This window comes from Anser anser (assembly GCF_964211835.1).
Source record: "Anser anser genome assembly, chromosome: 20".
NCBI lineage: Eukaryota > Metazoa > Chordata > Aves > Anseriformes > Anatidae > Anser > Anser anser.
In genome coordinates, this window is record NC_139741.1 from 12,017,509 (window position 1) to 12,043,771 (window position 26,263).

Below are 26,263 nucleotides of genomic sequence, written 5' to 3' on the forward strand. Positions count from 1 at the left end.
CGGCCTGGCGGGTCTCGTAGCTCCAGACAAAGATGCGTGCTGGGGCTGAGCGTTGTCTGGAGAGACCTAGCTGAGGCCACCTGAAATGGGAGTCTGGCTTTGTCTGGAAGGCGCCAGGAATACGGAGCTCTCCTACCGGTGACGCCAGTGAGGGGAAGAGGGGGTGGCTGTAGATGCTTGAGGAGAAACGGACTATAAAAAGAAAATCTGTACCCTTCCTGCTCGGCCTGGGTGCTTGGAAAGCACCCAAACAGGGGCTCTTTCTCCATGAACAGTGCAGGTTGTGGAAACAGAATTGGAAAATAGGCTTTTTAATAATAATAGTGAAACCCAGCTCCGTGAGCGTCCTCTTGGCAGCCAGTGCTGGCTGAGAAGTGATGCTGTAGAGTATTTTAAAATCTATCCATTCCTTTAAATATCTTTAAAAAAAAAAAAAAAAAAAGCACATGCTGCTTTTTGCATCAGGAGATTTTTGCATCTCTCCTACAGATGATCCTTATTCGGCGGTAGCATGAAGTACCTCCAGCTGTAACAGTGAAGGGTCTGCAGCCCCCACGTGCAGGAGCTTTCCTGGGGCTGTTTCTGGCACCTGCTGGGGGGAGCGGGGAGGGGGACACGCTGCCTGTGCCCATGCACTCAGAGGGGTCCGCATGGGGCTGCTGGGTGCAGTGCTCGGCTTGGGGTGCGTAGATGCCCCGGGGGTGTGTGCTGTGGCTGGCCCAGAGCCTGGCAGGGCTGCGTGAGCAGGGCAGCACATGAGAAGCTCTGGTTTAGGGCCGTGCTCGCAGGAGGGGTGTGCTCCCGTATGGGACGTTGGGGCCCACTTTGTGCTAATGATCTGGTGCCTGGAGCCAGCCTTGTTAACAGCCTCAGACAGTTCCTTCCTGTTGTAATACAGCATCTAAATTCTGCCAGGGAGATGATTTAAAAGAAGAAAAAAGCTGTCTTTTTTGGGGTTGAGGAGGGGATGCAGGGCTTTTGCTGCTGTGCAGAACATGAGCTTCCTATCTTAATGGGATTTTTAAAATGATGCTTGACATTCAACACGCTGATCTGTGTCTTTTCTGAACCTTTGGACCCTGATTGTTTTCAAACTCATTTTAGTGTATCTGGTGCTTGGGGGTGGCAGCACTCCCAGGCCTGCTCTGAACTGCCTTGGAACAGGGAAACTTACGTTTGCAAAGTCTACCCTGCTATGGAGGAGGAACAACCTGCAGGCCTGATTGTGGAAGATGACCAGCAGAGCTCTGTGCTCTTTGTAGGTGGTTGCCACGTGCCATTGAGGCCAACAGGAGCAAACCTGGTTGCCCTGAGCCTGGATTTGGCCCTCTGCTTGACAAGTGCATGTTATCACCTGCCCTGTGTGACCTTCAGTAGTGTGGTGAAGTCCTGGCATGTGGGGTGTCCTCGGTGGCTGATGGCACAACCCTGTCTCCTGAGTACTCCCCAGCCTGTGCTGTGCCAGCGCTGTGCTGCTTTGTTGGGTGTTTTTGGGGCTGTTTGGCAAGCCAGGTCCTCTCGTCGTGCTGTCACCTCGTTGTAGCTGGGATTTGTCCCTGTGTTACTGGGCAGGAAGAAATGCGCCCCGCCTTGCTGCATGAAGAGATTCAATGTGACATCTAGGTCAGCCCTAAAGACACTCTGGCCTCCTGCAGGAGGTGCGTCCTCCCAGCGACAGAACTGCGTCTTCTCTGCAGCGGTGTTTGTTGGGGATCCCCTGCTGCTGGGGTGGGGAGCAGCTGCCTGTGATGGGGCCAGGCTGCTGCTGCGGGGGGTGAGAAGGGGCCTTCAGATGCCGCCAATGTGAGCCTGAGCAGCGGTTGTTCAGGGGGATAACGCCAGCACGCCAGGATGGCCTGTCACTGCCGCACAGTACGTCTGTGCTGAATGCACGAAGCTCTGCCGTCAGCAGGGCACAACATCCGGGGTGCTGTGGGGCCGTGAGACCAGGGCTGGCGTGTGTGTGCAGGGCTTCAGGAGTCCCGTGGTGCGCCATCCCACCAGGGAGGCGATGGGTCTACTAGGGTGTGAGGCCTTGCGATCTCTGGGGTGCAAGACAGGTCCAAATGGTAAAATGAATATGAACAGTGTTTTGAGAGGGAGCAGGAGGAGGTGAGGGATAGCAAGCATCAGGCCATGAAGGTGGTGTTTGGGAATTCCTGGTCCCTGAGTGCCCTGTTTCTTGCTGAGCGTGGCTTGCTTCCCCCCTGTTGAAGTGGAGAGGTGGCTACGCAAACCTGGTTGGGTGGGGGTCCCTGTCTCTGGACGAATGCCATGTACTCGGCACTACGTGCAGTTGAGAAATGTGTGTCTAGGTGATTTCAGGAGGACAGGACTCAGCTTTCAGCTTTTCATGCAGACAATTAGGTTTTCTAATATTTATAGATCTTTGATGACCATGTTAGTTGTTAGCCCCTAACGGGGCTGGGAAGGACCATTTGTCAGTTGACAGATCCTTTCCCTGTTTCCTACCAGAAGGTGCTTGCCTGGTGTCTTATGCAGTGGCCTGAGAAAGTGGTCCCTGAGATGCTGAGATGGATGCTGCTCAAAGAGCATGTTCAGGTGCTGAGCGGGGAGAGGTTTGGCAGGGAGGCCGCGCCTGTGGGATGTTGTCCAGGCTTGTCGGGTTTCCGTGCCAGCAGAAGCTTCACCAATGTGACAAAGACCTTCTTTGGAGCAGCATCAGGAGAGAAGAGCAGCCTGTGCCTGGCTGAACCCCCACCCCAGAGGCAGAGGTATGGACCTCATGCACACGGCGTTTACCTGCTGGTGGGACTGTGAGTCTATTTGGAATTGGGTGCACATACAGAGGTTTGTAGGGCCAAAGCCTCAGTGGTTGCTTGTAGCCTACAGCAGTACATGAAGTGAGTGTAAAGTTTCTGGTGATCTTCAGATTGGGGCTGAAGACGTACCTTCCTCAAGTGACATTCACTGAGAACAACCCCGTGGGAGGTAGAAGAGTTGCTCTTTAATGTCTAGTGTCCATTTCCCATCACGCCTCATTTCAGAGCCGAGGCATGTCCCAAACTGTGGCAGTCACTTCCCTGGCGCTGGCTGGCAGTGGAGGGAGTGCAGCCCTCGTGCCCAGCCTGCTGGCAGTGGCAGCAGTGGGACTTTGTGTGGCTGGGGATAGCACATCTCTGTGGGCTTCCATGTCAGTGGGAGAGACGTGGGGATGTGGCCCGCTTGTACACGTTTCTGTTCCACAGAACCGGGTTTGCCTTTCTCAGGAAATGTCCGTGCATTTGTATGATAGCATCCTTCCCACAACAGGATGGAAGCACCTCATTCCTGTCAATGTTGCATCCCTATTTCATGTGTGGCCTCCTGCCTGTGGAAGCTGTGGGGAGGAGTACGTTAAAATAAAAGCAGAAAGCAAGGCCAGCTTCAGGTCTGGCTCTGCAGATCCACACTCCTTTCTTCTGCAGCAGCTAGAATCTGCAGCTCAGCCCCCCTGTATGCTTTGGCTTGTGACCAGGCCTTGTGCCATCTCTTGTCATTGGTAATACAGCGATGGTCCTGCAGATGATTTTTCTCTTGCAGGCACAATGGTAAAGTCGACTGAAGTTGTTCTTTTTAGCAGGACTTGTGTGCCTTTGATCTCTGTTTGGACAGGGAGACTTTTCCGTAGCACAGAATTGTCAAACTCCAGTATACAAAATTCACCATTGACCCTGTGAATAGATATATTTGCTTATTTAAATACTGTCTTCTTTTCCTTATTTTTTAATAACCCTAATAACCCTATTTTTTTTTTTTTTACTCCTCTTGGTTGCATGACATGCTTTCAAGCTCTTCTGTTCAACCAGAAGGGTGATGTCAATAATTCAGCTCCACTCTGTCCTTCACCCATGTGGGAGCCGGTGTTGTTGCATGGAGCGCAAGAGCCGTCTGCTCCATGTGACATCTGCAGCAGCCAAAGCTGCGCGAGCTGGCTGCAGCTTCGTGGTGCAGCTGGGGAGGCAGGTGGTGGCCCTTCTGTGGGATCTGAAGGGAAGAAAGCTGCTCAGGAAGGGTGTGTACTGACCACCTTTGGGCCATGCCTGGCCCTGCTGTGTCCCCGCTGTGCTGCTGAGTCTGCAGCAGGGCAGCTGCTGCATTGGCTTGCTCCTGGGGTCTGCAGAACAGGAGGAGGCAAAGCACGGGTAGTCATTGTTCCTTGGGGTCTACTGGCTGTATGAGCAGGACGTGCTGAGAAATGACTGATGTGACATGAGCGAGCCCGCAGCAGTGCGTGTGCCACCGGACTTAGGTGCTGTCCTTTCGGAGCATGCTTCTGCTCCCCAGCAGTTGTGGGGTCCCTCATGCAGGCCTGTCTCTGCTGCTGTGACAGCCCTGCTTAGGGCAAGCCAAGGAACACCTGAAATCAGGAAGACCCTCTGACATGCTTTCCATGCTCTGCTATGCAAAGCCCATGTTGAGACCCCAGTCTCTGGGTCGTCTCTGGACAATGTTTCATGCCCCCTTCCTGGGAGGTCTGCAGAGAAGTGGGGGCACAGGAAGAAGGATGGAGGCACAGGGAGGTATGGAGGCTTCACGGGACCTGCCTGTGCCCTGCCCTCGTGGGAGGCACAGCACAGCCAGCACAGGGCATGCATCCCTTTCACATCTCCCAGTCCCCAGTGAGCATCACGCTGTCACTGTGCCCCTATGGGTCACAAGGAGTGGCCACATCCAATGGGTAGCTGCAGCCTGAATCCCGAGGTGCTCATGCTGTGCAGGGCAGCAACTGGCACTGTCCTTGGGGTGGGCTGAGGGCCCGTGGCAGAGGGGATGCCTTTTTCCCTGTCTCAGCCTCTGCTGGCAGCATCCTTGGAGGGGCTGGAAAAGCAGGATGCTGAGCCCCGGGGTCCTGGGGGAGGGTGGCACTGTCTGCTTGAAAGCTCTGGTTGAGACTCTGGGGGCTTGGTGGTCCTGCTGAAGTCAGCCAGAGGTCAGAAATGTTCCTTGCCACCTGAAACTTGGTACCACAATGTGAATGTGATGTGATCTTTTTGGGTTTCAGTAAAGCTTTTGACAGTTTCCCATAGGATCCTACTGGACAAAATGTTCAGCATACAGCTAAACAAAAACATCATACTGTGGGTGAGCAATTGGCTGACGGGCAGGGCTCAAAGGGTTCTGGTAAATGGGGCTGCATCAGGCTGCCTGCCAGTCACCAGTGGGTCCCCCAGGATTCCATTTTGGGGCCAGTTCTTCTCAATTTCATAAATGATTTGGATATAGTAGAAGGTGTTTTGAGCAAATTTGCTGATGATGCTGAACTTGGAGGAGTTGTGGACTCTGAGGGTGGAAAGGCCTTGCAGAGAGATCTGGACAGATTGGAGAGCTGGGCGATCACCAACCACATGAAGCTTAACAAGAGCAAGTGCCGGGTCCTGCACCTGGGACGGGACAACCCTGGCTATACGTACAGGCTGGGCGACGAGACGCTGGGGAGCAGCCCCACAGAGAGGGATCTGGGGGTTGTGGTTGACAGCAAGCTGAACATGAGCCAGCAGTGTGGCCTGGCAGCCAGGAGGGCCAACTGTACCCTGGGGTGCATCAAGCACGGCATCGCTAGTCGGTCGAGGGAAGTGATTGTCCCGCTCTACTCTGCGCTGGTGCGGCCTCACCTCGAGCAGTGTGCAGTTCTGGGCACCACAGTACAAAAAGGACGTGAAACTGTTGGAGAGTGTCCAGAGGAGGGCAACCAGGATGGTGAAGGGCCTAGAGGGGAAGACGTATGAGGAGCGGCTGAGGTCACTTGGCCTGTTCAGCCTGGAAAAGAGGAGGCTGAGGGGAGACCTCACCGCGGTCTACAGCTTCCTCACGAGGGGGAGTGGAGGGGCAGGCGCCGATCTGTTCTCTTTAGTCACCAGTGATAGGACCCGTGGGAATGGTGTCAAGCTGAGGCAGGGGAGGTTTAGGCTACACATCAGGAAGAGGTTCTTCACTGAGAGGGTGGTCGCCCACTGGAACAGGCTCCCCAGGGAAGGAGTCACTGCACCAAGCCTGCCAGAGTTTAAGAAGCGTTTGGACTGTGCACTTAGTCACATGGTCTGAATTTTGGGGTAGACCTGTGTGGTGCCAGGAATTGGACTCAGTGATCCTTGTGGGTCCCTTCCAACCTGGATATTCTATGATTCTATGAATGCAGAAAATGAGGCGTTGCGTTTGCAAGCCATATATGTTTGCTGTGCAGTGGAGGTCTAAAATGGTTTGAGCCAAAGGGGTTTAGACTAGTTCTCATTGTTTTAATTGCAAGTGTCTTTGCCTTCATGTGAGCTGCTCAGAAGCTATACAAATGTTTGTTTTGCTATGTATCTCCCAGTTAACAAGATTGCTCAGGAAATATGCAAAATTACCACTACAGGCAGAACATGTACGGTAGGGCTCATTAAGCTAAGTACTATGATAAATTGCTACTTCCAGAAAATTATGTATATTAACAAAAAGGAGGAGAGTAAGCACAAGTGCAGGACCCAGGAAGACTGAGTGTGCCATGCTGCCCTGGCTTCAGATGGCCAGGGTGGTCACCTGAGTGAAAATGCGGGAATGGTCATTTGGATGTCCTCCGACTGCTGAGTCTGCATTATCATCCTTAAGGCAAATACATGGGGAGCGGGTGGCTCGGGAAACAGAAACAGAGCAATATCAGACTAGGCATAAGGCCAAGGAGAGCGTTTTTACTTAAAAGAAATATAAAGAGGCAACTCTGGAAGGGCAAGGGTTGGATGGCTTTCAGAGCAGCAGGGGCAACGTGCTGCAAACAGCCTGTGCGTGTGCCATCAGCAAGCGGAATGGCTGGCTGTGGCTGCAAAGGATGAGCCCCTGGGGGTGGCACTGTGTGACAGAGGATGAGCCCACGGCCAAGGAAGCGCTGCTAGCTTTGCCTGGGGTGGGAGCCTGGAGCAGAGAGGTGGCAGCGAGCTGATGTTGGGCTCTTCTGGCTCGCTGCAGGTGGTGCTGTCGGAAGGGCGGGCACTTTCCCCCAGGTGGGAACCAGTGTGTTTGCTGACAGCTGAGGATGGGCACGTGGCACATCTCACTGTGGCACCTGGGTAGTGCAGGTGTGAATCCACAGGCACCACCTACCACTCCTGCAGCAGGTGCTGCCTTTCTCTGCTAGACTTCTCTGCACCTTCCCTGTGCTACTGTTTGTGAAAGCCAGCAAGTCACATTGGGGAGAAAGCTTCTTTGAGGCCTCAGATTTGCAGGACTGACACTGGCCCTGTGCACAGTGCTTCAGGTGACAGGCTTCCCTGGTGAAGCATCCAGTGGCATCTTTGGGGTTTGGTCTGTGATGAGTGGGTTCGTTGTGGTTTACTTTAGTTTTGGCACCCATCTTGAACTGCATACCTGTGTTGTCCGTTAGGAATGTTATAAATAAATATTATTATTTGCTTCTTTTGCAAAACTAAACAGCAGCACAGCAAGCTCTGCCTTCCTCACAGCACCAGCCAAAGTTCAAAAAACATTTTGGCTTTCCTGCAGTGCTTTTCTCTGTGAGGTGTTGAGTGAGCTGGGCAGCCCTGAGAGGAGCCCACGTTGTCCTGCCTCATTCCGAATACCTGCACTGCCGTCTCAGTCAACTCCAGCTGGGATGGATTGGCCTCACTGTGAGTGGGTTGTCTGCTGAGCAGGACACTGAGCAGTGCGACTCTTGGCGTCATCTCCTGGGAAAGCTGTGTGCTGCTGTACAGGGAAGCTGATTTAGCTGATTGGGTATGGTGTATTTTTAGGCAAACATCTTCCTTTAGGTGTCAGATCTCAGTCGCCAAGCTGCGGTATTATGGTACTGGCACTGCCCATGGAGAAAGGACAAACTTGTCCAGGTTCTTTTTGTAAACCAGGAGAAGTTGGTGGCAAACCTCTGCACTGGAAGTTAGACTTGTAGAGAGTGTGTTAAAGCTGATGCATTTCTGGTGGAGTGGCTTCAGCAGTAGCATTAGGTGACTTGTGTGGCAGAGGTCACAGAATGGCTGAGGTTGGCAGGGACCTCTGGGTACTTCTGGTCCAACCCTGCTCAAGCAGGGCCACCCAGAGCACATTGTCAAGGACCACATCCAGGTGGCTTTTGAAGATCTTCAAGGATGAGATCCACAACCTCTTTTGGCAGCCTGTGCCAGTGCTTGGTCACTCGCACAGCACACGAGTGCTTCCTGGTGGTCAGACAGAGCCTATTCTGCCTCTGGTCCTGGCACTGGGCACCTCTGAAAGGAGCCTGGCTCTGTCCTCTTTGAACCCTCCCATCAGGTATTTATGGACATTGATGAGGTCCCCCTGACCTCCTGTCAAACCTGAGTGTGTGTCACGTTTTCAGAGACAATTCACCACGTGGATGAGTGAAGCCACCCAGCTCAGGGGGTTACCAAGTCCACGTCTGGGTTTCCCAGGTCCTCCACAAGGCAACAGGCTGTCCCCTCATCCTGGAGGCCTGTGCCCTCTCTGCTGCTGGGTGCAGGGGTGGCAGCCCAGCAAATCTGGGAGAGGAGGAGCCCGGTGAAAATGTTCCTGAAGGGCAACCCAGGCTACTCTTAGCTTTGAACCAAACTTGTGACAGTAACGAAGACACTGAGTCGGGTGTGACAGTCCGTTTTGTCTCGGAACCAGCTCTCCTTGTCATTTTTGCCATCCCACGTGCTGACCCTGTGGCTGTTGCCGTGCGGACATGGGCACATCAAGGCTGTGCCACTTCCCGTGACCTCACTGACCTGTTTCACAACCACAAGCGATGTGGTTTGGCTTTGCTGCTATTGGACTGTTGTTGCAGTCCTGACTGGGTTGCGAATTCCAAATTTCCTGCCCAGAATTATTTGTGAGGAGTTTAATGCTAATTTGTTCTTACACCAGTGTTTCCCTTTAACTGGGAGAGGTTTCTCCTCCCTGCCGCATCCCGTGCAGAAGCCATTGGGCTGTCTTTGCTGCTGCCGTTTGGCACGAGAGAACAGACTGAGGCTGCGTCACGTCAAAGTCTGCTGCAGGGCAGAAATAAGCTTTCTTCATGAGTCTTTCCCTTAATAGTGCAGTGGTTCAGTTTTTAGTGGATGTTTACAGGCTCAAGTTTATTTTCATAAGAGCTAACTTAAAAAAAAATCTTCTGTCCATGTTGTGTGAGTTTTCTGATGTTCACTGTTAGCCTCGGCCATTTCCCATCCTGCTGTGATGTCTGTTAGAAATTCTCTAGTATTAAATCTTCCTTTTTGTCTGCTTTTATTTTCAGATCTTCCATCAAGTCCTGTCAGACATGCAGTATGTGATGTACAAAACAAATGTTCATTTCGTTTTTCCAGAAGACATTTCATCTTGGCCTTCTGGGAGGACTGGTGTCTCTCCTGGATGGTGCTTAAGCTTCCTTTACAATCTAGACAAAGGCACCAAAAAAATTCATTACCATGTTTATAGCCAGTGCAGTCTCATTTGATGGTTGTGTGTTTTATGGACTGCACTGATTTTCTCATCTCTCCTGGTGAAATGAACCAAGGGGGCTGTGGTGCCAGCTGCATCGCCACCTCTGCCAGAGGCTTTGTTTCTTGCTTCACCTGCAGCTCCTGGTTGCAGGTCCAGCCCTGCAATCACTGATGAGTATCACCAGAGCTCAGTGTCAAGGAGCTGCAGTGAGGAGGATGTCTTCCCTCAGCATCGTGTCTGAGGGAAGCCATATGTCTGAGAGCCTTGTGCAAGCACTTCTGGACCTCTGGCAGCTTTGGTGCCGTGACCGCTTCCCTGGGGAGCCTGTTCCAGTGCCTGACAAGCTTCCTGGGGAAGAACCTTTTCCTGACAGCTCCTGTCTGAGCCTGCCCTGAGGCAGCTTCCTGCTGTTCCCTCAGGTCCTCTCACTGCGCACCAGAGAGAAGAGATCAGTGCCTGCCCCTCCGCTCCCCCAGGGGAGGAAGATGTAGGCAGCCATGAGGTCACCCCTCTGCCTTCTCTTCTTTAAGCTGAACAAACCAAGCCACATCAAACTCTCCTCCTACTCTGCCCTCTAGGCCTTTCACCATGTCTGTTGCCCTTCTTTGGGACCTCTCTAAGAGTCTGTTGTCCTTCTTCTCTTGTGGCTCCCCAAGTGGCACACAGCCCTCGAGGTGAGGCTGCACCGGTGCAGAGTGGAGAGGGACAAGCACTCCCCTTGACTGGCTAGCTCTGCTGTGCTTACCACAGCCCAGGATACACTTGGCCCTTCTGGCTGCCAGGGCACACTGCTGACTCAGGTTCCACTTGTCGTTGACCATAACCCCCAGATCCCTTTTCATAGGGCTGATCTCCAGCCTCTCGTCCCCCAGGTAAGATGCCTCTTTTCCCAGGGCATTGGCACATCTGGTTTGAGTTGGTCCCCACTGCTTTCAAAGGAGATTTCTTTTCAAAAAGCAGTTGCAGACATGGTGTCAGTCTGGAAAAAGTGGGTGTAATTTGTTAGGGTCAGTAACTGGACTTTCATCGTTAGTGTATGGGGGAGCAGTCAGCCAGTGCTCAGCAGAGAAACCTGAGTGTTGCAGATAGTTGCATCCCTGAGTAAACAAGGGAAAAACAGAAGCGAAGTTTTCCCTTTCTCCACTATTTGAAAATAAATCTGTGCCTGAGGGAGGGTCCCTGTGCAGAGTGAAGGTCCTTGGAACAGAAAGCACCTCTGAGCTGGCTGAGCTCATTACAGCTGTGTCCGAGTCCAGTCTGCTGTGGGGAACTGAAAGCATGTTCGTGCCGTGACTGGGTCCCTCCTCTGAATTTTTAGTAGCTACATCGTTTGGGATTTTCTTAAGCCTTTCTTTGTGGCATTATTAATTCAGGGTCAGGAAGCCATTATTGCAGCATTCTCTTAGTTAATTATTCCCATGTAGCATAATAGTGTGCTGTAAGACCTTCCACAGGGCAGGATGTTAAAAAATTAATTTCAGCTGAGTTAAGACTTTCAGCTGTTTTTCACCCAAATTATTCTTTAGCCATGATTGCAAATATGTAAAGGCATGGATGCTTTTCCAGTAAATCATAGTGCTGTTCGTGTTCTGGAACTACAGAAGGAGTTTGGTGAGCTCAGCTCCTTGCCTGTGCAGGACTTGTGGCACCTTTATTCTCTCTGACATTTGTTCTCAATAGTTATATGGAATTTAACATTCCTGTTTCTGAAGCTGTTCTTAGAAGTTGACCAGTGCTCTGACAGAATGGTTGGGCTTTATGCCAAAGGTTGGTAACAATTCTACAGTAATGAAAATGAACAGCTAAGGACAAAACTCTTGGATATCTTGTTCTCTGTTTTACTGGTAGTGTGGAAATTTGAAATGCTTACTGACTCATGCAGATGTTGGTGAATGCTGAAGTCGTGATAAATGCCTTGAAGTTTTATTCATCAAAAGTTGTTAGCCCAAAATATGGGCTGGTTTCAGTGAATACTGGAATTGGACGCTGAATTACAGCCTATGCACTATAAAATATCCAGAGCTATAAAATATTCAGTTTATCATGCTGTCCAGTTGTACGATATGTAGTCTGCAAAAAATATTAAGACCAAGTTGATAACTTAAGCTGTCATCTCAGGAGGTTTGGCTCTACCGGGCTCTCTCCAGAGAGGCAGGCCCTCCAGCCACCCTTGTCCTCAGCCTTGATACTGCCTCCCTGAAAATGCTTCTGAGCAGGGCTTCTCCCTCTGGACTCCTGGACTTTGAAGAAAGACTTGTTTTGGCTGTTGCAAAACTCTGATGGTCACTGTAAGGTGTGAAGGTAAATACAGCTTCTCATGGTGGCTATTTCATGTGTAGGAGGTGAATGGGTGGTTTGAACTTTGTTCATGTGGCGTTTCAGCAGCAGAGCTTCAATGACCTGCTGTTTTGCTGCTGAGCATTGCAGAGCTGTGCATGCAGCTAGGCTGGGATGTTTCCAGGCATCTGTATACTTTAGTGTGTGGCCTGTAGGCTTTTAATATGTCTGAGGAGAGATTTTCTTGCATCTCATTGCTGAATTATTCTGACCTCATCCGTCTTAGCGACATGTGCAGCCATAAGCTGGAGCTGCAGAGCTGAGCTATGGCAGGAGCTTGCTGGATGCAATACTCTGGGCTCTTGAACTTGGAAAGGGAAAAAGCCATGTGATTTTTAGACGTGCATGCAACTCACTGGTCCATGCGGCAGTGCGTTCTAGGCTCCTTCTTGGTCAGGCTTCCCTCCAAAGAGTAGAGGGAAAGCACGCTGTGTTGTGCATCATGAAAGATGCTCTGGTTTTGGTACTGAAAGTGCATCTGCTTTATAAAGCAAGTATAGCCCAGATGGCTGAAATTTCTCAGTCTGGGCAGATCAGTGCAGAGGTATCCTGTTGATGAAAATAGGTAGGCCCTGGAAGAATTGTAGAATATCCCAAGTTGGAAGGGACCCACAAAGATCATCGAGTCCAACTCCTGGCACCACACAGGTCTACCCAAAAATCAGAATTCAGACCATATGACTGAGAGCACAGTCCAAACGTTTCTTAAACTCTGGCAGGCTTGGTGCAGTGACTCCTTCCCTGGGGAGCCTGTTCCAGTGGGCGACCACCCTCTCAGTGAAGAACCTCTTCTTGACAGCCAGCCTGAACCTCTCCTGCCGCAGCTTGGCAACGTTCCCGCGGGTCCTATCACTGGTGACTAAAGAGAACAGATCGGCGCCTGCCCCTCCACTCCCCCTCGTGAGGAAGCTGTAGACCGCGGTGAGGTCTCCCCTCAGCCTCCTCTTTTCCAGGCTGAACAGGCCAAGTGACCTCAGCCGCTCCTCATACGTCTTCCCCTCTAGGCCCTTCACCATCCTAGTTGCCCTCCTCTGGACACTCTCCAGCAGTTTCACGTCCTTTTTGTACTGTGGTGCCCAGAACTGCACACTGCTCGAGGTGAGGCCGCACCAGCGCAGAGTAGAGCGGGACAATCACTTCCCTCGACCGACTAGCGATGCCGTGCTTGATGCACCCCAGGGTACAGTTGGCCCTCCTGGCTGCCAGGCCACACTGCTGGCTCATGTTCAGCTTGCTGTCAACCACAACCCCCAGATCCCTCTCTGTGGGGCTGCTCCCCAGCGTCTCGTCGCCCAGCCTGTACGTATAGCCAGGGTTGTCCCGTCCCAGGTGCAGGACCCAGCACTTGCTCTTGTTAAGCTTTATGCGGTTGGTGATCGCCCAGCTCTCCAATCTGTCCAGATCTCTCTGCAAGGCCTTTCCACCCTCAACAGAGTCAACAGCTTCTCCCAGTTTAGTATTGTCAGCAAACTTACTCAAAACACCTTCTAGTCCTACATTCAAATCATTTATGAAAACATGGAAAAGAACTGGCCCCAAAATGGAACCTTGGGGGACCCCACTGGTGACTGGCGGCCAGCCTGCTGTAACCCCATTTACCACAACCCTTTGAGCCCTGCCCGTCAGCCAATTGCTCACCCACGGTATGATGTTTTTGTTTAGCTGTATGCTGAACATTTTGTCCAGTAGGATCCTATGGGAAACTGCGTCAAAAGCTTTACTGAAACCCAAAAAGATCACATCAGCTGGTTTCCCTTGATCGACTAGATGGGTGATCTATCATAAAAGGAAATTAAATTTGTGAAGCACGAGGAAGAGAAGATGGAGACCAGCAGCCTGCATCTCTTAGGGATAAGCCCTTTTTTTAGTTAACTTAAAGTCTATAAAGTTTCTTATTCAACTTATTCATCAACGACCTGGATGAAGGAACAGAGTTTGCTGATAACACAAGGCTGGGAGGAGTGCGTGATACCCCAGAGGGCTGTGCTGCCATTCCGAGGTACCTCGACGGGCTGGAGGGCTGGGCTGAGAGGAGCCTCATGAAGTTCAACAAAGGCAAGTGCAGGGCCCTGCACCTAGGGAGAAATAAACCCAAGTACCAGTAGAGGCTGGGGGCTGACCTGCTGGAGAGCAGCTCTGCAGAGAGGGACCTGGGAGTCCTGGTGGACAGCAGACTGACCGGGAGGCAGCAATGTGCCCTTGTGGCCAAAAAGGCCGATGGTATCCTGGTGTGCATTCAGAATAGCGTTGACAGCACATCGAGGGAGGTGATCCTCCCAGCTGCTCGGCCCTGGTGAGGCCACAGGTGGAGTATTGTGCCCAGTTCTGGGCTCCCCGGTATCAGGGGGACATAGAACTACCGGAGCGAGTCCAGAGGAGGGCTATGAAGATGATCAGAGAGAGGACTGGAGCACCTGTCATACGAGGACAGGCTGAGAGAACTGGGCCTGTTTAGTCTGGAAAAGAGAAGACTGAGGGGAGACCTTATCAATGTGTATAAATATCTGAGGGGAGGATGTCAAGAGGATGGAGCCAGTCTCTTCTCAGTTGTGCCCAGTGACAGGACGAGAGGCAATGGGCACAAACTGAAGCACAGGAGGTTCTGGCTCAATATGAGGGGGCACTTCTTTACTGGGAGGGTGGCAGAGCACTGGGACAGGTTGCCCAGAGGGGTTGTGGAGTCTCCTCCTCTGGAGATAATCAAAACCCACCTGGATGCCATCCTGTGCAAGGTGCTCTAGGTAACCCTGCCTGGCAGAGGGGTTGGACCAGATGATCTTCAGAGGTCCCTTCAAACCCCGTGCATTGTGTGATTCTGTAAAAGGGGGCAGCAGCTGTTGTGGCCTCTTTTTTTTTTTTCCTTCCTTTGTGCCTTTGTGAAGCTTGCATTATCTCTGGTGGACATGAGGCAGCATATGGCATGGGACCCCACAGTCATGCAGGACTTGCGGTAGCAGGAGGCAGGGAAGGTGCTGGCTGCCTCCTGTGTGCTGCCTGGTGCAGGCATTTCTTAGGAAGAGTTTGGCTTGCAGGCTGGGGGTGCTGCTGATGGGGCTTATCAGATGATGGGGCTTGGCACAGTCCCTCAGGATGCAGAGGTGGCCAGTGGTAGGTAGCCAAGCCACTGCCATTGTGCAGCTCTGTTGCCAGCTCCACAGATATATCCAGGCGCAGTCAAATTGATCTGTAATGCTAACAGAATAGAGCAGGAGAAAAAGCTTGCACGTGCCTCTTGCAGAGATAAGAGACCTCGTTGCTGTCACGTCACAGCTCTCCCTGCCTGTTGCCTGGGCCTCTTGATTTTCAGGGGAGAGCAGGCTTTGAGTCTTTCCAGTTGCTTTGCGGTTCTCTGCCGTCTTTCAGAAAGCGTCTGCTGAAGGAATGAGGCTTGTTTGAATCAGAGAGATGTAATCCGCTTGATAACAAATTTATTAGCAGTGTGCCTATTACAAAACCCACAGAGCCAGGAAGCCTAGGGCTCTGGACGCCCTTCCCATCCCCTGCTCTGCTGTGAGGGTTTTGGTGTTGGCTCTGCCCCCCTTGGGTTTCAGTCTTCCCAGGCCAGTATTTAGCTGTCTGAGACTGGCGTGGGTGCGAAGGGAAATCATTCAGCCTCCTGGAGCAGATGCTCATGCTTCAGAGCACGCTCACTGAGCCTGTGTGGCGCAGGGATCAGCCTTACTCACTGGTTTCCATGTGCAAAGGCGGGCAGTGCCGGTGACCTTGTCACATAGAGGCTGTGGGGCTTCAGGGTCACTGCTAAGCGTGGCCTGCTAGCTGGCTAACTATATTAATTCACTTGGGCTCATCATCTGCTGTCAGCTGATTTTAGAGCTGCCCTCACTGAAAGGCACTTAGGCTCACTGTGCTTCATTATGGCTCCTCTTCCTTTCTCCCTGTAAGCCACTGCAGAGCTGAGGTGACCACGGGCTGGCTGCCTGCCTGCAGCACGGAGTCAGGTCAGGAGAAGCACTCAGTTGGGATAAGCGGTGTCTGCAGTGGTAACCCTGTGCTGCCTGCACCAGCTCTGCCCTGCAGTGGTGCAGTGGCAGCCAGGCTTTTGTGGCTCTCAGAGGCAGGGTGGCTTCTGTCCCTGGGTGCTGCAAATGTGTCCTGAGCTGGGCAGGCGTGGAGTTGGGCAGGTGGTTGTTACAGCAGGGCGAAGCAGCGGTGGCATGCACAGAGCACTTGTGTGGCTTTGAGAGCATGTGTTCCTTGCTTGAAGCTGGCAAGACTGGGCTTTTTAAGGCAATGAATTGTTTGTTGCCGGTGGTGAGTGCAGCCTGCAGGTAGCTTTGACCTAGACCAGAGCTTTCCAGGTTACTGGCCATGGCTTTGAGAATCCGGGATGCCTGCACTAGGGGTCTGTTTGTGGCAGCTTTTGGTAAGACACCAAAATGCTGTCATCTGCATGGATACATAGGTTTCTGTGGGGAAGTTTCTTTGGTTCTGTTTTGGGCTGGAGGCAGTGGGGCAGGCAAACAGCTGGACATTGTGTATTAGATGTGGCATAGCACCGAGGGTATTTCCAGTGATGTGGTTTGGACAGATGGTGCCCTTATCCAGCCTGCAGTGACTTCACAGTAGTGACGCATGCCTTTCCTGCCATCAGGCTCCATCCTTGTAATTTCCTCTTTGCAGGGCCCCCAGCCGGGCTTTTGTGCCACTTTCCATGTGCGCAGTAGGGCAGCACCTGGCCTAAATAACCACCGTCATGCTGCGTATGCATCAACAGTGTGGTGCAGGAGGGGAAAAGGTGATTTGAAAATAGAAGGGCCTTTAACAAGGCTGTGCGTGGCTTTGCCAGAAGCCCTCTCTTTGGGTTGTGTGTTGCTTTCGTCCAGGATTTATGGGCCTAACAAATGGCAGGATCCAATGATCAGCAGGGCGTGATGAGAACAGGCAGGGACGTGGCCTCCTGTGTGCAATGAGCCAGGACCATTCCAGATATGGAAGAGATGGGCTAGCGGCAATGAGGAAATGGGCATCTAGGCAGGAGGCACGTTAACCTTCAGTGTTTCCTCCTCTGTTAGTACCCTGTAGCCTGTGTGGTCACATTGAAAGTCTGCATTTAAAATTAATGATAGGGAATGCTTTCCTTACAGGCTTTGGTAAAGGGCTAAAAATTCCTGAAAATTAAGATACTCTTGGAATGAAAACAAAAAAATGCGGAAGGGTTCAGAAGAAGCTGTGAGGGAGATGGATTTCCCTGTGCGGATCTGTAGAAGCCTGCTCCTGCTCCCCAACATACATGTCCTGATGGCCCTGGAAGGGTGGGTGCTCTGGACGGATGGTGGGTGCATTGGGTATGCTTGGGAGTGGACAGGCTGTGGACAGGACACATGGCATCTGACAAAGCTGCCCAGTATGCAGAGCCTTCGGGTGCTGTGCACTGAGTCTGGGCTGCAGCATGTGACCCCCATGCTGCGAGGGAAATCTCCAGGCAGGACAACTAACTGTGGTGGTGGCACATCACGGTGCGGAGGGCCAGCAGGCTGTGCACTGGGAGGTGCAGGGATGAGCCAGCCCCATGGTAAAAAGCAACTGGGTGCTTTGTGGCATGGAGGTGGAAAGACCCAGCCCAGCTGGAAGGAGCATAGAAAAGGAGTGGTAGGACTGGGGAAGGAAGGGGCTGAACGGTGCAGGAGGTTAACTGGAGTAACAACCCTATTTACTGTGAGAAAGCTCCACAAAAAACTGTCCATCAGCATAACAACTGCACCGAGTTAATGAGGAAGAAACCCCATAGATGAAATCCTCTGTGCTGAGACTATCTTGCTGCTGGCTGCAGTGGCCAACAGAGATGACCTTGCTGGCGGGAGAGTCTGGGCAGCGTGGTGGGAAGGAGACTGCCACGAGCCTGGGGCGGTGTTGGCACTGGAGGCTGGGTTTCCTGACCAGGGGTGTGTTTTCTGCCACTTGGTGCTTGTGTCCTCTGGATCTGGTTGCATTTTGTATTTCTGAGATCCCTGGGGAGAGCGTAGATGGGAGCTTATGACCATTTGCGCTGCTTAGGATGACACCAGCACAAAGAAGGCAGAAAATGCACTCGTTTTTGTGTGCCCGGATGCAGATCTTCTGACAAGCTGACCCTTGGTCTGTGTAGGAGTAAAGGGTATGAGACTGCCACTGCCTGTGTGTTGGGCTCTGGATTCCCCCAGCAGCCGGCTGTGCTGGCAGCGCAGTCTGTCTTAATTAAAGGCAGACAGTCGATGCTGAAAATGAAGCATGGCACAAACCAAGCAGGATTTCTAGTCACATGTAAACCAAAATGCAAACACGGGTCCAAAGGATTTTGATAGCTTTAGGAGATAATGCTTTTTAACCTCCTCAGTTGTGAGCCCTCCTGCTCATGTGTGGGGAGCCTGAGTGCAGGTGGTACCTGCCAGCTCACAGGGTTGCTGCGGGGCCAGGGAAATGACTGCGCATCTCAGGGAGCAAATGTAGGCATTGTTCTGGGTGCACGTCACTAGGGAGGAGGTGACTGCACAGTGCATGGAGGTGGAAGGGCTCTTGAGAGGCTGCCGCTGGGCATGGATGGTATTTGAAAAAGGAAAACGTGTTTATCTTTTTGTTTGCATTTTTCCATTTTTGGTTTTCAAGCAGTGGCAAGGCAGGGGCTAGCTGAGGCTGAGGTCTCAGGGTGGCCATTCCCCAGGGCTGCAGCAGGTCTGCAGACCTTGGCGTACAGCTGCAAGGGCTGTGCTGGCCTTGCTTGGAGCATCAAATGAATGAATAATACAATCGGTGATGGAGCTGGGAAGCTTGAGGGTGGTACCCTTTAGTTTACTAATGAGGGTTTGGGGTGAGGTTGGAGCAGCAATAGAAGAGGGCTGGGGGGAGGAGAGGGTGCCGGTGCCAATCCTGCTCAGAGGTGCTCAGTGTAGGTGGTTGTGGTCTGGCTGCTTGGTGGCATTGGGGTATCATAGAGCCCATGCCCAAATCCTGCTTCTGGACCCAGGGCTGCGTGGTCGCTGCTGGATGTAGCCCCCATGCTGCACTGCTGCTCTGGCTGCTGGAGCCTTCTTCCCTCACCTCCAAGGGAGCTGGGCTAGCTTCTCCTGCAAGCCAATCCTGTGCTGGGGCACAAGTGGTGCTGCTGATGGGTCGGGAGGAGGGCAGCTGCCCTCCATTGTGGGAACCAAACAGGTCCTGTATGGCAGCCAAATCTGAGGCAGAAAGCGTGGCACCGGCCGTGGCCTCAGCTCTGTAGCAACCCTGGGAGTGTGTCCCCAGGGAGCCCCAGCTCCATGCTTGGCATCATGTGCCCCTTGGTGCTATCAGGATTGTCTTCTGTCACGTGGAGCAGGGCCTGATGCTTTTTGGCACTCTCTTTGGCTGCGCAGGCTTGGGTGCACCTGGCTCCATGGGGAGCTGTGACCACTTGCACAGTGCTGGGAACAGCAATGTCTTAGCGCGTGGAGTGGAGGAGGTTTGCACAGACCTCTACTCCCTGGTGCAGGAGCGAACTATTGAATTTTGAAAGTGGAAAAACTTCAGGGAAGAAGCTGGATACTGCTTGTTGCAAAGGGCATTACCTTGTGTGGGGGCTTCCGGGCTCTCACCAAGTCAAGGTGGGTAAAGGCTTGCCCGGTAGCCAGAGCACGTGCAGGCAGCAGGCTGTAGACCTTGCTCTCTGGGTCCATACTTCTAGCACAATGGTGTATTTTTACAGCAAAGCAGCAGCACAGGGAAGAGTCCATGTCAAAGCAAGAGTGAGCTCTAGGTGCTCATCCTCAGCTTAATCTTGCCCAGCTCCATCAAAATCTAGCTGACTGTGCAGGCAACTTGTGCCTGCCGAGCCTGGGGCATAAGGGCCCAGCTCTGACTGCTGCAGGAAGGAGGTGTTGGAGTCCAGGTGAACAGCTCTTGAATTCCAGGCTTCAGGAAATGGAATCACAGGCTGGTTGAGGCTGGAAGGAACCTCGGGAAATCATTTGGTCCAACCTAGGTCTGCCACCCAGAGCAGGTTGCACAGGACCGTGTCCAGGTGGCTTTTGAAGATCTCCAAGGAGGGAGACTCCACAACTTCTCTGGGCAGCCTGTGCCAGTGCTTGATGACTCGCAGAATAAAGTGTTTCCTGATGCTCAGAGGGAACCTCTTGTGTTCCAGTTTGTGCACATTGCCTCTTGTCCTGGCACTGGGCACCACTGAAAGGAGCCTGGCTCAGTCCTCTTTGCACCGTCCCTTCAGGTATTTGTGGACATTGATGAGGTCCCCCTGAGCCTGCTCTTCTTCAGGCTGCACAGTCCCAGCTCTCTCAGTGTCTCCTTATAGCACAGGTGCTTCAGTCCCTTAATTATCTTTGTGGCCCTTCACAGGACTCTGTCCAGTAGTTCCATGTCTCACTTGTCCTGGGGGACTCAGAACTGGACACAGGTCTCTAGGTGCAACATTGAGTGGAGGGGAAGGATCGCCTCCCTCCACCCGCTGGCAGCACTTTGGCTAATGCAGCCCAGGACACCATCAGCCTTCTTTGCCCAAGGGCACGCTGCTGGCTCGCGGTCAGCTTGGTGCCCACCAGGACCCCCAGGGCCTTCTCTGCCAGGCTGCTTTCCAGCTGGGTGCCCCAGCCTGTCCCGGGGTCTGGGCTTGTTCCTCCCCAGGGGCAGGACTCTGCGCTTCTCCTTGCTGAACTGCAGGAGGTTCCTGTCACCCATTTCTCCAGCCTGGCCAGGTCCCTCTGGATGGCAGCACGGTCCTCTGGTGTATCTGCCACTTCTCCCAGTTCAGTGTCATCTGCAAATTTGCTGAGGGTACACTCTCCTCCATTACTGAGACTGTTAATGAAGATGTCAAACAAGACTGGACCCAGTATGGACCCCTGGGAGTACGCTGGTAGTTACTGGCCACCAGCTAGACTTTGTGCCACTGATCACTACCTTTTGTGCCTGGCCATTCAGCCAGTTTTCAACCCACCTCGTTGTTTGTCCTTCCAGCCCATACATCAACATAGACACTTGAGGATCTAATGGAGGAGTGTGAAAGGCCTTCCTAAAGTCTAGATAGACAATATCCACTGCTCTTCCATCATACGTCAGGCTGGTCGTTTCATTATAGAAGCTTATCAGGTTCGTCAGGCATGACTACCCCTTTGTGAATCCATGCTCACTACTCCTGATGATTTTCTTCTCCTTCATGTGCCTGAAAATGGTTTCCAGGATTAGCTGTTTCATCACTTTTCCAGGGATTGAGGTGAGGGTGACTGGCTTGTAGTCATTGGGTGAAAAATTTTTTCCTAATATCTAACCTAAACCTCCTGTGGTGCAACTGGAGGCCATTTCTTCTTGTCCTGTCACTTGTTGCTTGGGAGAAGAGACCAGTCACTACCTTGCTACAACCTGCTTTGAGGTAATTGTAGAGTGATAAGGTCTCCCCTGAGCCTCCTTTTCTCTAGGCTAGATAACCCCAGTTTCCTCAGTTACTTCTTATAAAATTTGTTCTCTAGACCCTTCACCAGCTTCCTTGCCCTTCTTTGGACATGATCCAGCATCTCAAAGTCCTGCTTTTAGGGAGGGGTCCAAAACTGAACACTGTATTTGAGATGTGGCCTCACCAGAGAAAAGCATGGGGGACAGTTGCTTCCCTAGTCCTGGTGGCCACACAATTTCTGATACAAGCCAGGATGCTGTTGGCCTTCTTGGCCACCTGAGCACACTGCTGGCTCATACTCAGCTGGCTATCAACCGATAGCCCCAGGTCCCTTTCCACCAGACAGCTTTCCATCCACTCTTCCCCCAGCCTGTAGTGTTGCATGGGGTTGTTGTGCCCCAAGTGCAGGTCCTGGCACTTGGCCTTATTGAACCTCATACTGTTGGCCTTAGCCCATCATTCCAGCCTATCCAGGTGCCACTGCAGACCCCTCCTACCCTTGAGCAGGTCAGCATTCCTGCCTAACTTGGTGTTGTCTGCAAGCTTACTGAGGATGCACTTGATTCCTGGGGATGGTTTTACGCAGCTGGGCAGCTGAACTCTACCACAACTGCTCTCTCACTCCCCCTCCTCAAAGCAAATGGGGGAGAAAATACGATGTAAAGGGCTCAAGAGTTGAGATAAAGACTGGGAAATCACTCAACAATTCTTATCATAGGCAAAACAGACTCAGCATAGGGAGATTAATATAATTTATAACCTATCACTAACAGATTAGAGCAGCAAGAAACTCAAAACAAACTAAGAACACCTTCCCCCCATCCACCCTCTTCTACATTCTCCCCTGAGTGATGCAGAGAAATGGGGAAGGGGGGTCTGAGGTCAGTCCTTGATGCTTTGTTTCCGAAGTTCCTTCACGGTCACTCTCTACCCCTGCTCCACGCGGGGTCCCTCCCACAGGATGCCGTCCTTCCTGAACTGAGCCTGCAGGGGCTGCCCACAGGCAGCAGCTCTTCAAGAACTGCTCCCACATGGCTCCATACCATGGGGGCCATCTGTCAGGAGCAAACTGCTCCAGCACAGGTCCCCCACAGGCGGCAGCTCCCCCCAGACCCCCTGCTCCTGCGTGGGCTCCTCTCCATGGCTGCAGCTCTGGCCTGGGGCCTGCTCCTGCGGGGGCTCTCCACAGGCCGCGGCCTCCTCCAGGCCACATCCACCTGCTCCAGCGGGGGCTCCTCCACGGGCTGCAGCGTGGAGATCTGCTCCGTGTGGGACCCGTGGGCTGCAGGGGGACAGCCTGCTCCACCAGGGGCCTCTTCCCAGGCTGCAGGGGAACTGCTGCTGTGAGCCCGGAGCACCTCCTGCCCTCCTTCTTCACCAACCTTGGGGTCTGCAGGGTGTTTCTCACTCTTCTCTCTCCTAGCTGCTGTTGTGCAGCAGTTTTTTTTTTTTTTCCTTAAATCTGCTCTCAGAGGCACAATGTTGCTCACTGGCTCAACTCTGGCCATCAGCGGGTCCCTTTTGGAGCTGGCTGGACACAAGGCAGCTTCTGGAGTCTTCTAACAGAGGCCCTCTGCTATCAGAACCTTGCCACATAAACCCAATGCAATCCCCTTGTCCAGATCATTGATAAATATATTAAACAAAACTGGCCCCAGTACTGAGCCCTGGGGGATACTACACACTTCTTTGTGCCCACAGAGTGAATACTGGGTTTGGGCTGCAACATTCCTGTTTTTACTTGTCAAGATGAGATTTTTCATATGAATCTTGGTAGCTCTCAGATCTTTATGTTTGTGAACATGCCTTTCATGAACTGGTTACCAAAGCAAAAGGTTCCATGAGCAGTGGCAAGAGTGAAAGCTGGGGCCTTCTCTAGAAGTATCCACCCAAATCAGTCATCCTAGGTTGAAAAGATGATTTTAGGGGGAAAAAATAGGCAGTTCATCTGACGTTATTCAGTGTAAGAGGAATTCTCCAGAGCCCTACTGTCTGTATTGGTTAGATCTCTGCAGATGTGGAGTGGCCGAAGGGTGTTGAGCTCCTGGGTAGCAGCTGACAAAATGTGTGGTAGTTATTAGATGAATAAAGACAGTCCTCTGTTTTAGGTGGATAAAGAATTGGTTGGCTGGTCGCAGCCAAAGGGTTGTGGTCAACAGTTCCATGTCTGGGTGGGGGCCAGTCACAAGTAGTGTCCCTCAGGGGTCGGTCTTGGGTCCGGTGCTCTTTAATATCTTTATCAATGACACAGACGGTCGATTTCTATGATTCTATGAATCGAGTGCACCCTCAGCAAGTTTGCAGACGACACCAAGCTGAGCGGTGCAGTCGATACAATAGAGGGAAGGGATGCCATCCAGAGGGACCTGGACAGGCTTGAGAAGTGGGCCCATGATAACCTCATGAGGTTCAACAAGGCCAAGTGCAAGGTGTTGCACTTGGGCTGGGGCAATCCCAGGTATTTATATAGACTGGGAGAATAAGAACTTGAGAGCAGCCCTGCAGAGAAGGACTTGGGGGTCCTGATGAATGAGAAGCTGGACATGAGCCAGCAGTGCGCGCTTGCAGCCCGGAAGGCCAAGTATGTCCTGGGCTGCAGTAAAAAAGGGGTGGCCAACAGGGAGAGGGAGGTGATTGTTCCCCTCTACTCTTGTGAGACCCCACCTGGGGCCCCCAGCACAAGAAGGATGTGGAGCTCTCGGAACAGGTCCAGAGGAGGGCCACCAAGATGATCAGAGGGCTGGAGCACCTCTCCTCTGCAGAAAGGTTGAGAGAACTGGGCTTGTTTGGCTTGGAGAAGAGAAGGCTCCGGGGAGACCTCATTGCGGCCTTCCAGCACTTGAAGGGAGCGTATAAACGGGAGGGGGAACTGTTTACATGTGTTGATAGTGATAGGACAAGGGAGGATGGTTTTAAACTAAGACAGGGGAGATTTAGGTTGGAAATTAGGAGAAAGTTTTTCACTCAGGGGTGGTGAGGCACTGGAACAGGTTGCCCAGGGAGGTTGTGGATGCCCCATCCCCGGAGGCATTCAAGGCCAGGGTGGATGCGACGCTGGGCAGCCTGCTCTAGTGGTTGGCAACCCTGCCCAGAGCAGAGGGGTTGAAACCAGATGATCTTTAAGGTCCTTTTCAACCCAGGCCATTCTATGATTTTATGATCTTAAATTTTCTCCGTTGCTTCTCTCTAGTGAAGACAGAGTAAGAAGAAACTTTTCCACCCAATTATTTTCCATTTCCCTCTGTCATCTGTCTGCTTTAGATGATATCTTTTAAATGTCTCCTTACACAGAGGACATCAAGACTAATTTTTCTTCCCACTGCAAGCTTGTGTTCTCTGCCTTCCTGGGATGTGAGGTGACAGTGACACACATGCTGCTCCAGACAAGGACACCCCCTCACTTGTCTGCTGTGGTTTTACTAGTTTTGATGTATTTTCTGTTCCATCCCTTCTTTCCTACATTCTAACATCCATTGTGTTTTCTCATCACTGCTGTTTGTGGAGCCATTGTGCTCATGCACAGCTGAGAATAGCTCAGTGAGCATATAAAGTTCTCCCTTCAGGTATGCTGTAAATGTGTAGGTATCGTAAATCTTCCATGCTTGACTCAGAAGGCCAAGTGGTGGGACAGCCAGCTGCAGCAGTGCTTTTTACTGTACTGTTTTTGCTGCAGCTGGATGTTATCTACTCTTCTGGTCTCCCTACAGTGCTCTGATGTGGTAGTGCCTCTCTCATTGGTGTTTGTCCCAGCTCACGGGAGCAAGTGAGCAAAGGTGAAGAGGAAGATGCACCCAAGATAATCTCCTGAAATGGATCTGCAAGATTTGCAAGAAGCTCTTGTTGATACTTCTTTCTGTCTTGTTGCAGGCGAAGGACAGTGATGATGATGATGAAGTCACCGTTAGTGTGGACCGGGACCGCTTCATGGATGAGTTCTTTGAACAGGTGAGAGTTTTGTTTTTCCAGTGCAGCTTTGACGCCAGTTCAAAACTTTCTGTAAATGCTGGAGCAGACTGTGTGTCTATGATATGGGTTCCCATGGCAGGCAAGCAGCAGTTGAGTGAGGGTATGGGTGTTCTGCCTTGATCGATGCCTCTCAGCTGGTGCTCAGGCTCTGGGTTTTCAGGGCTTACACTGAGAGCAGTGACTAGTGGGAGCCAGGCTTCCACACAGACCTGAGGCTGTTTTGTTGTGTTGTACCTAACCCGAGGGCTGCTTTGCTGCTCCACCTGCTCCTGTAGAAACCAACAGGGCAGCTGAGCCAATTAACCACCAAGTGGTAGCGTGGGAGCCTGTGGACACAGACTGGAGGCTTTCTTGTTGCAGTGTGCATGCCTCTAGACTGTCATGAAATCAAACAGTTTCTAAAAATCTCTCCTGAAAGCACCTCTGCAGAGTAAAAATTTCTGCATGGGACTGATGTAATTTTGTGCCTCTCATTACCAAACACGAGGTTGTTTTCTGGCATGTGGGTGGCTGTAAGATATGCATGCGGATTTTTAGCATACCTTTAGTATGACATGTGAGTAGGGGGTGTAAAAATGTATCTGTGCAGGCAATGGAGTGTGGAATGGAAAATATGACATGCAGATGGATGAAGATGAGCAAAGTGGTGGTGTGAGTCGAAGAAAAAGATAGAGTTGGAGTGTGTGCAGCCTGGCAGGCAGAGGGCACAAGTACAGGTTCTCTGTCTCCATGATGATGGCATGTTTTCTTATAGTGCAGGGAAAATGCCAGTATGGAGAGGCACAGTATCGTTTGGCTTCCCTTCTATTTGGGGTGAGGCTCAAAACAGACTTCTCAGCCCTTGGAGCTGGGTGACTGAGCTGGGAAGAATCCTGGCTTATGTAACTTGAGCAACACACTCCATGCTGGAGATGCTGAGTCTGGAAATTCATAGATCTGATGCTCATTTAAGTATACCCTACAAGATTCTCAGTGTATGACAAAGAATATGGGAAACACAGTCTATATTACCTTGCTCTGACTGCAAAGCTGGTTGCTGTGATATGGAAAGTTGCCTGATTTCACATCAGTCCTACAGTTTAAGAATCCAGCTGGAAAATATTTGTCCAGGAGGATGTTTGCTGTGGTTCAGACATGCCATGGTTGTTTTTGGATAGGGTTTAATAATTATTCCCCTTTCCAAAAGTCCAGGCC

The 26,263-nt window shown here is 51.8% G+C and overlaps 1 protein-coding gene across 2 annotated transcripts in view; it reads left to right on the top strand.

Annotated features, from left to right (window-relative positions):
- STX1A (syntaxin 1A) overlaps positions 1-26,263 on the top strand; it is a 105,459-nt gene that overhangs the window by 1,041 nt on the left and 78,155 nt on the right. For both annotated transcript variants that reach the window (XR_014574211.1, XM_083806209.1), the window contains exon 2: positions 24,971-25,048. Coding sequence is in view for 1 of the 2 variants with exons in the window: in XM_083806209.1 (XP_083662335.1) it covers positions 24,971-25,048 (78 nt within the window). In the remaining variant the exon portion in view is untranslated. The remainder of the gene's footprint in view (positions 1-24,970; positions 25,049-26,263) is intronic.